The sequence below is a fragment of the Diachasma alloeum genome, unplaced genomic scaffold, assembly GCF_001412515.2.
Source record: "Diachasma alloeum isolate Michigan unplaced genomic scaffold, Dall2.0 Dall_scaffold_00622, whole genome shotgun sequence".
NCBI lineage: Eukaryota > Metazoa > Arthropoda > Insecta > Hymenoptera > Braconidae > Diachasma > Diachasma alloeum.
The window spans coordinates 493652-504445 of NW_021680754.1; the positions used below are offsets into that span (position 1 = coordinate 493652).

At 38.8% G+C, this 10794-nt stretch overlaps 1 protein-coding gene across 3 annotated transcripts in view; it reads right to left on the reverse strand.

Moving 5' to 3' along the window:
- The window catches only part of LOC107043729 (RNA-binding protein Musashi homolog Rbp6), a 385155-nt gene that overhangs the window by 238166 nt on the left and 136195 nt on the right, over positions 1–10794 (reverse strand). For all 3 annotated transcript variants that reach the window (XM_015265333.1, XM_015265331.1, XM_015265332.1), the window contains exon 3: positions 8383–8464. In XM_015265333.1, coding sequence (XP_015120819.1) covers positions 8383–8464 — 82 coding nt within the window. The remainder of the gene's footprint in view (positions 1–8382; positions 8465–10794) is intronic.

Genomic DNA, 10794 nt, shown 5'->3' on the forward strand with positions numbered 1-10794 from the left:
AGAGAGAGAGAGAGAGAGAGTGAGCGGGAGCGAGGGAGAGCGAGAGGAGGGGATGCAGGAGCGCCCGGAGTTAGTTAGCAAACTGGTTGTAGGGATGCTTACTGCAGAATAGTTCCTGAAATGGCGTTAGCACGCGCTTCGTTGTCGAAACAACAGCAACGACTATTTCGACCTCCGGTCATCCCTGCAGTGCCTCTTGCCTCCCTCGTTGCAACCACTTCCCGCAGTCGTAATTAAAATGTAGGAGTGGAATCATTGCAGTTTGAGGTGGAGATATTGTTCGTGTTGATTTGGTGAAGAAGTCTGCGGACATTAATGGCGTTGAGGTGTGAGGGTCAAATGGGAAAGATACTGACAGAACACATCACCCACCTCTCCCATTTGACCCTCAAGATCTCGTGACAAGATTCAACGAAAGGATCAACCCTCGGAGTCAAATTGGCAATTAAACCCCCTCTATCCCATCAGTAATTAATAAATGCTCTCCATTCAGTAATTCTCAACCTGTATATGACAGAAATGTTCGCACTTCATTGCGACCCCGTAATAAAAATAAAGAACAATGATAAATTGAAAAATGTAGATTATATGGGGTAAAACTCACCATACATTTTGCCAGGAAGACATAACACTCAATTTCATGTCCATTAAATTCAAAACAAGCGCCACATCACAAATACGCCCCGGGTACCAACTATGATTTACTCAATGATGCAAAATGTACAATATCGTCGAGTGTGCATTTATGTATATCATCGCCCATTGCACCCCTGGTATTCCGCAAAAACAGATAAAAGACAGATTCAAATGATTTAATTCCCCTGGCATTCGTCAATGACTGGTAAAAATAAACATGTCGCACCATCGCTGACGTCACGTCTGCCAAGACTTTACGAATATGTACGGAATTATATTCGTTAAAATTTCATTAATTCCAACAACTCGTGTCTAGATAATTTCAGAAACGTCTGATGAACACTAATTTTAGCATCTCGTTGCGGTTTTAGAGGCGAATTTATTAATACACTTGATTTAAGAGGGGAGGGTTAACTATATTCTAAATATGATGCGGTTGATACTGACGGATCGCGGTCACAGGTGTTACGTGTTAAGTTTTTATGCGGTTATACGCTTGTACATGGAGTTTAAATAGACCTCTGCCGATGTCAGGAGAAAATGTTACTCATTGAGAGATTATTTATTTTCGCTTTTACTGCGGCACTTGAGAACGACAAGAAGAATTACTGAATCATTATTTGCAACGACTTTGAAACGACAAGACTGAATCATTATTTGCAGGGAAAAAATATACCTTAATTGGGTATAAAATATATTTGAGTCGAGTATATTGTTCTTGATTCGAGGATAAAATATACAAAATCCTGGGATGGGTATTTCAATTCGAAGATGATTTTTTGTATCAGGCGGGGTTATAGTGGAACATAAAGATCAAAACGTGGAAGTTAAAAAATTAGGGTCAGAATATAAAAGTAAAGAAAATGACTAAATATAAATCATATTTTATGCTTGATCACCGTTTTTAGTCCTTATACACTGTTAAAAATTTCGATTTCTATTGAATTTTACTTCGCTCGCGGATTACGTTTCGAAACGTAATTTCTCCTTTTTTTTCTGGTAATTTTTATTGAATTTTTCTCTCCGTGTCCGGAAATTGTTATCGTGTTCAAGTTCCACTGAAATTTCGGGAAATCTTGTCATTGAAAAATCAAACATTCCATTGATTTTCTGTTCAAATGATCTAGAAATCAATAAAATACTTGATTCTTCAGTTCAATTGTACTGTGGAAAATTTCCACTGGAAATTCCGAAAAATCAGGAAAATTCAGGGAAAAATTGAACATTCATGTCATTTTGTTTCTGAATATTCGTGTTCACTGAAAATTCAATCAAGTCATGAAATTTCCATCTCACTCTTACTGAAAACTCATGAATTTCCGCGAATTCTACTTAAAACTTGAAATTTCATAACCATTTTTTGAGATTTACTCAATATCTTCCATGAAATGTCCAAAAAATTCTAACAGTGTATGACCTTCATTGCCTGACATCCATTTATTGACCCTTATATTCTTGCACTTAGTGCAGGACCCTTATATAACACTTGAAAGCGCTTGAATCAATTATATTTTACACTTGAATCAAGAATAATACACATGAATCGAGTACATTTTTTTGTCCGTGTGTCATTGAAATGAATTCTCCACCGTTATTATTCCATCATAAATACAAAAATTACTCAACAATGTTCTCACCACCAATGACTTGTCAACAAACATCATTGTAATGCCACATAAAACGAAGCAATAAAAGTATCCAATGTTTTTTTATCACTGACATTAGAAGCGAACAATATAAACCGTTGAAATTGTCATTCCAGTGATACAATCCACCCCCTCTCTATCACCCCCACCCCTCCCCCTGCCCAACTATAACGTAACACCACCACCGACATAACCTATATACAAGTGCTTTAGATGTGCGTTATATCAGCAAAAATACACGGGAGATGCGGTGACAAGACCCGACGGACGCAGAAAGGACTTTACGGTGTCGTATCTCACTCACGTCCTGGGCGTGTACGTACCGTGTAATGTTGGCATTACAGGTTGGTGTCGTAAAAGACGTTGTTGAGAGTAAAAAGTGTATACATATATGTATAGGTGAGACAAACGAAAAATAGACGGAAGGGAGGAATAAGGAGGAGAGAAAAAAATATATATATTCTGTCCATAAAATCTCGTGTATATAGCGCAGTTCTTTGGTGCGTGTTTTAGTTAGTGACGCCTGGCACGTTCATTCAGTTGATTCCTCGGGCGGTGGAAGAGCAAAATGAGAGATATATGGCGCTATGAAACGTTTAAGATGATGCGGTTGAATCGCAATTGGAGTTTGAGGTTGTGAGGATGAGAATTTTCAGAACTCATTTTTATTATTTTTTTTTCTCAATCATTTTTCCAAGGATGTTTAACCTGTCGAGTGGACAACCCAGTTGAAAAGACAAATAAAGTTGACTAGATAAATCATTCGTGTTGCGAATTATTTTTCTCATCAAATTAGAAGTGCTATGGGGTACTTTTCCGGTCTGAAAAACAATAATTAAAGAAAATGTTCATAGATAATGGAGGACTTGTGACGGCAGTGGTAACAGTCGAATTTTAATCGGGCAACATCGCACGCTTCGGCTAGTAGTGGGGTTGTAACAGTGAGATGAATGTTGTGTGTGTTATACGTGTCCATTTGCTTCCAGCACTGAATTATCGTCACCGACTTTACCGACCTCGATCAGCTGTTGTGCGGTGTTGTCGCGTTGCTCGACTCGTAATGGCGGTCAATTTTTTTTTAGAGGAATTCGAAAATCAATCGAAGATATCACGCCTATATGGCCCGGTGCCCTGCTTGTTCTCGCTGGCGATAGATTCTCCATAGTCTAAAGTAAACGGCTTGTAGTTTTTTTTCAATATCTTGAGTGTCTAACCCATGCAACATCTCGATCAAAGTTCACACGGTCACGTTTCTCCCCTGAGCGTAATGTTACAAGAAGTGATTTTCAGACATTAATTTCTTACTAGGACGTCCGGATGGAAATATTAAGATTATTACTGACGTGTGGCTCAAATATGAACCTGGCATATGAGACAATATTAAAATGATGGTGAATAGCGTGGGTTTTGGCTAGACATCCTCAACTCAAAGTGAAGAGTAAAATCGATTTTTGAGAAATTAGTATCTTATCTTCATCAACAGTTTTTACAATGAATTTTTTCAGCCTCATATTTTTCTTTAATGAATGGGGTTGAATAATTAACGCATGCTCCCCTCTAATTTCTCGATTTTCGGTAATTTCTCTGCCGATCAAAAACAAATTATTTCTCCACTGATATCACAACTGGGTACCCCTAAATGCGGGTAGCCAAGCGCAAGTGCGTGGCGTCCAAGCGTAGTTAATCGAAGAATAAATAAGGGGACGCCCCGGAGCTACACAGATAGCACCGAACATCCCCTTCTGCGTACCCCTCAAACCACCTCTTTCGTACCGTTTTACTACCCCTCGGTTGAGGTATATATGAGTGCAGCGAGGGGAGGGAGGAGGGGTGGATTAATGTGAGTTCTCGCACGAGGACACCTGCTGTGCCCTACGGGAATTAACGCGGCAATCGCGTGATCCTTGTGTACGAGTGAAATAGAGAAGAGGGGGCTGATGGTCTATGTGGGACGTTACCGTGATTTCTCGGTTATCTCGATGGAAATTCACATTTTTACGATTCATTCAATTATAAAATTTATATTTTCTGCAATTTCAAATTGTTTAATTATCTTTTTTTTGCATTTTTGTTTCCGAAGGGAAGTCTTGTTTTTGACCGATTTTTCGATTTTCTTATTTTTATTGTAAATGGTATGGAATGTTATGAAACGTGAAGGAATGATGTTTTTAGGGTCATGGTTATATGCCTGTCATAAGGACAGGGAATTGCCACGAATTCGGTAACTTACTACCAATGGAATTGGTAGGAATAAAAAAAAGAGATTAATTCCGCAAAAAGTACACGGGGAAATTTTTTTTAGAAAAATTCAGTAGCGAAGTGGTAAACGGAGAAAAGTCAATTTTGATTATTGACCGGTCTTCAATCATCATCTCGGAATCTAAGGGAGATAGCAAAATTTTTGTTATAACCTTTTTTGTGGAGCTGATTGAGTGCTACAACAAATGTAATTACGAAAATTTCGCTATCTCCCTTAGATTTGGAAGTATTCCTCAAATACTCAACTGGGAAATAAGTCGACTTATCTCAGTTTACCACTTCACTACTGAATTCTAGTACGAGTACCGGAAAAAATCACAATCCACCGGCTGTGAAAAATTCTAGTGCTGTTAAGGTAAAATATCTTGGTATTTCCGGTAGAACTTCTGGGGGTTTCTGTGAAATTTTCACAGCATTTTCCCCAATAAAATTTTTAGTGCCGGCACTGAAATTTTTTCCTAGCCGTTACTTTGCGCCTCTTTTCCCGTGCTAGCACTAGAATTTTTCTAAAAAAATTCTCTCCGTATAGCGGTCACATACCTTCTCTGTCGGATAGGCTCAAATCCCTGCTTGTTATAATGCAATTTTTTTTCTTCATGATTTATAAAATTTATGATTTACAATTCAGTTACAAAAATTATATTCTTTTTCATTCATCAATTCAGCAATTTTTTTCTCCATAAAATTCACATGGTTCAGATTTTTTATTTAATTTGTTTTATTTCCATTAATTAAATGTTTGGATGTAATGAAAATATTTTCAATGCAAATTCTGTACTCTTTTGTATGAGGAAGGAAAAAATGGGGGAGTAATAGGCGATGGGATAAAGGCAAATGGTGAGTGTATGTAAACCGTGAAGGCTCAGCCCCTTTTCTACCTATCGGACGAGCTGATAAATTACTTTACCACCCTCTCTGGCATTTTCCGACTTCCACACACCCCCACATCTTCCATTCTCCTTTCTGTCTCATTCACGTGTGTGGGTGCATCGCTATCAGACACGTGAGACGATTTAAACCGCTACGGAAATGTGTTATCTTGCGGGGATAATGAAATAGGATATTTCTGGATTTTCTATTGTTTGAGTTCAGGCGAGTGGGAATAGTCTCGAGAAAACTTTAACTCCCTCCACATGATGCTATTTCCAATGTTTTAATTATATCGAATTATTCATGAGCATGAAACACTGTGGTAAATTTTAGTTGACATTTGCCTGACATTTCTTGGATTCTTTATTCTCATCACGTTATGATTCCACTGAAATTTCCGGGAATTTCGTCATTGAAAATTAATTATTTCGATATAAAACATTTTCACAAAATTTTCGTCTTTCATACACGGAGAGAAAAATTCGATAAAAATTACTAGAAAAAAAACGTAAAAATTACGTTTCGAAATGTAATCCGCGAGCGAAGTAAAATTCAATAAAAAGTGTGAGTCGCAACTGAAATTGTACGAATCGCCACGTTAATTCTACGATTTGTTCCGTAAAAATTAACCACCCGTCGGGTGACTCAGCGCTGTAGAGACAACAAGTCATTCCGTAATTTTTCCCCAACGATTGAGAAATTTCTTCTCTTCCATTCCTATAAAAATTGCCGGAAAACGATTCCCCATTACAGATTACGTGAATTGTTCCGTAATTTTTACTGAATATTTCCGTGTAGACGAAATTCTGCGTAATTTGGGAGTTAATGTTCATGTTTTGATTGAAACTTCGAGTAAGCTAACGAATTCTTATTCTCCTGAGGTCTATCGATTGGTCTAGTTGCCCTAGTCATTGTCCATGAAATTTCAATTTTTTTCTAGCAGCAAAATCCATAAATATTAATTCCCCTGAGAATTGTAAGTCGACTCTAAATGAAACGTCAGTGAAAATAACCGTCTTTCAGTGCTGTTCTTGAAATTAGGATAGTTTGTTCATTAGAGTTCTTTTCCGATTGCCAGTGCACCCTCTCTCTCAACAAGAAAGGCGGAAAAGTAAGAAAGGGACTGAGATACGGAGAGAACGAACAGTCCCGGGATATTTGTCTTGATAAGTTCGAGGCAGGAAATGAGACGTCGATGGGGGTGGCTTCTTTCTCACTCCCCCATCTCTTCTAAAAAACATCTGAGATTGCAACTAAACGAGAATTTGGGCAGCTCTTAATGAGGAATCATGAGATCTCAATCTCAGGACTGTGACCCAAATAAACGGTCTCAGGGGAATGATGGAAAATATTGAAATTGTGGGAGTAATGAAAGAGTATACATTGTGGACGGATGGAGTGGTGGAATGGAACAATGGAGAATTGAAGTTATCAGGTTTATTATTGAAATTTAATTTCCGCGATTTCAGGTATTTTTTGAGGAAATTGGTTTTCATATTTCTACACTGAATGGTATTTTTATGGATAATTTCATTTACGATCGTGATCCTCATCATCATTTTGTCCTTTATGTCATGGCTACGTCAAAAGTGCGACTTATTCCTTTGTTTTGCGCGCAATAAGTTGCGTATTTTCTCTTTGGAATAGTTGGGCTTTTCTTCAATCAAAAATTGTCAATAAATTGTAGAAGAGAAATAAAATTGATTATGAAGTTTGAATATGATTATGAGGTTTGAAAAATTATTATTTTTCATTTGGGGATAATTTGGTTTTTATGCAGGTTATGACGAGTGTGAAGTTTGCAACAAACACACGAATCCTACCCTTATATCACAATACACTATTAATTTCATATTTTCCATCGTAAATGGGATCTAGTATTCTTAAAAAAAAGACACCGTTAAAGCTTGGGTTTCGTGAATTCACTGAGCATTTCTTCTGAAATTTCCACTCGAGTAACTCGATCATTTGTAGCGTTGAATACACCTCATGAAACTCCCTAGAAATCCCTTCAATTCCTCATTATTATGAGGATAATCCCGAGAATACTTTCAACAACCCCTCAGCGCTCTCCTCAATCCATCATAATTTGCTTATTTACTCTTCAGTTCTCCATTCAATACTCAAATTATCATCTCTCCATGATTCTCAACTCTAAATAGAGTAAAACTTTCAAGGTTCAATTAATTAGAATGGGCGCTGAGGGTGAGCACTGGAGAAAGATAAATGAAGACCTCAGACGCAATTCGAACATTTTCGGTTGTGAAATTCCAAGGCGATTAGACCCACCCTAAAACTTTGACTTTCTCAATTCAGAGTTGTAGACGGTGTGGAAAAGTGAAGGGGATAACTGGTGAACATATAGTTTTGTACCTCGGAAAATTTGCCAATTTTCCGGCGAGAATTCCGTGGAATATTACTCTTTAATTAAGAGGGATTTTAATCTTTTAAAACTTCATTGGCACTCAAGTTTTTTTGAGTTTATGAAAACATTATCACACCTCTCTAATTGCGGGGAATTTCTGTGGAATTTTACACTTGGAGTGTTGAAAAAATATGGAGATTAAAAAAAAATTACCTTGTTTGAAGGAATTTTAAGGATTTTCGTCGCTGAAAATTCGCAATTTTACTGAAACCTCTTGTTCAAATTCGCGGGAATTATTTTTAACGCGACGAAGCCTTGCTCGTCAATCATTCCAGTGTCGAGAGACCCTATTTACCGGCCCCTCCGTGAAATTAACGAGAAAAAAAACACGTGGAGCTAGAAATAGCACTATTGCTTGACAACTGAAAATTGAATCTCAGTTTGTTCATTTTATTCAGTTCATTCAATTTAGGTACTTAGAGAAAACAAGCATCAAATTTTTAAATTCCAGAAAGTTGTCGCAATTCCCTGTTTCCCAGATTTCCCTGACGGCTGGACACCCCGTCCAATGAATATGAAGACATTTGCATTAATAAAAAATCCTACCTTGATCGTCGCGTTGTCGGATCCTTCATAACCATAACCTCCGTGATATCCCCATACTTGGTGAAGTATTCTCTGAGGCTCTCTGCAACAAACAACCACAACAAACAATAAATTTTAAAAACCAGGAGTCATAATGTCTGTCGATAATTTCTCTCCAAATTTATTGAAGTGTAAGAAAACGCATATCCTCGGAGCCAAGAAAATAAAGTGAAGAACGGCATCGCGGGGGGTGGGAGGGGGAGGGAGACTAGAGGGGTTAAAGTTGCTTTACGAGAAAATAGATTAACTCACAACTTTTACCCCTTCGACGTAACCCGCCGACGCGGGACGCTCTCTTCCTTTTCCCGTGGCCGTAAAAGCCCACGAAACGAGATTCGAGATTTATCGTTGAATCAAACTCGAAAGTCGTTAGAGCCCCCCCCCCTCCCCCCTGGCAGGTCCCCTCGTGCCTCTCGTGTCGTCAATTAATTTGTTCTTTCGACGAACTGTGAAAAAACTGTCACGACATTTTTACCCATTTTCCCCTAGAGTCGCTCAATCTTGATGCGTTGAGCGAATTTCCTCAGTTCTTCTCGGGAACGTTAGGGGTGAGGGCACTTGTGCCAACGTCAGACTGAGAGGGCACGCAAACATTTTCCCACTATCCCACTCACGACGTAACATCCGTGGAGCCAATCGGTACCACACTCAACCAATTACCTTGAAACTTTCATAATTGCGAGTTGGAGGGGGACGGAGAGGGCAGCTTGAAACCAAATTAAAACTTTGATTTTTCAAGATATCTGAAATATACGGGAGGTACCCTCCGATGAAGTCCATCCTCTCTTTGTGAAATTTGATTGGGTAAATTGCACGCGATTTTGGGACGCCATTTTGATGGGAAAGAATGAAAATTGAAAATACTTTGAGTTGTGGATGTATCAGCATTATTCTGGGTAAAGCGATTGAATGATGTGATTTGGGGTTCGTGAAAGCGCTGAATTTTCGGCTGAAGTGACGCATTGTGGTGGGGTAAATAGAGGGTGTGTGAATACAAAAAAACTTTGATGTAGCCTAAAAACACCAGAGAATTCTCTCACATTTTCTCTTCGCTTCAAAACTCTGCAGGACAACTCATCGCTTCTTAGGGCTTAGCACGAGAAGGGCTGCACACGAGAGGAGACAAGACGAGACTTTGGAGAGTATCGTCTTGGTCTCATGAGTGTAAAACTCGGGAAATAAGAGGAAAAAATTTGTCTTCATGATTACTTTTTCTCTTATATTACAATGAACTGTCAATCACTCTTTTTCATTCTCATTAGTTCTGTAATATTCACGGTATTACATTATTAAATTCACTAATAAACAACGATAACAATATGATGAAACATCAATGAGATCAAACGACGAGGTGGTTCATCCGACTTTCTAAAAACATCTCACCAACTTAACTAGTTGTTAAAAAAAAATTACCAAGCAGTTGTCGAATTTTAACAATTAGTTGTGGAATCTCAATAACTAGTTGATGAATTTCAACAAGTAGTTTTTTTAATTTAACCATTAATCAACCATTAAGTAGGTTTTCGCAGAAGGACATGGATCAATCATCAAGATATAAATAATTTCAGGATTTATGGGTCAGATGAGTCTGAGAGTCCGATGAGTTTACAGGGTGAAATAAATTCTATCGGTGAGATGTGTTTGAAGAGGTGATGCGTCAGAGGAGTCACATGAGTTTGAAAGGTCAGATGAGGACTCCCATTATCCATCTGACCCTTATAACTCACGTGACCTTCATACTCATCTGACCCTCACGACTCATTTGACCCCAAAAATCTCCAACAACGAGACTCGACGAGACTCTCCCCAAAAGTCTCCCTTCAGCGGCAGTCTCGTCTTGGTATCGTCTCGATTATTTTTGGGCGGTATCGTGCGCAGCCCTACCAACACTCACGATGCGGCAATTTTCAGCCATAACAATGTTTGTCATTTCTCCATAACATCTCGTAGAAAATCCCCCCTCCCCCCATCAATACCAATAACTTCATACTAAACTCGAAGGATGAAAAAAAAAAAATGATATGGATATTCCAACCCATAAACCTCACCCAATCTCCCCTAACCTCTTCTAAAACTCGTTGTCCCTGTGTCGTCTGTGTAACTTTACGCCCCCTCTTATACCCAAAAGGCGGTACATTCATGAACGTTTAATATACATACACGTGGATCACAGTATCAACCCCTTTCCTCCCCCCTCCACCCGCCGACCCGAAAAGGTAACCCAACGACGCTGGGAAAAGGAGCATGGGAGATGCAAGACTAAAGTCTGGCGTCCGGCCAACATGGCCAAGCTCCAAATATATCTTGCACCCTATCTAATTATACGCCGCTTTATCCAGGCGTTCTCCATCCCCTCCGCATCCCCCCCCCCCC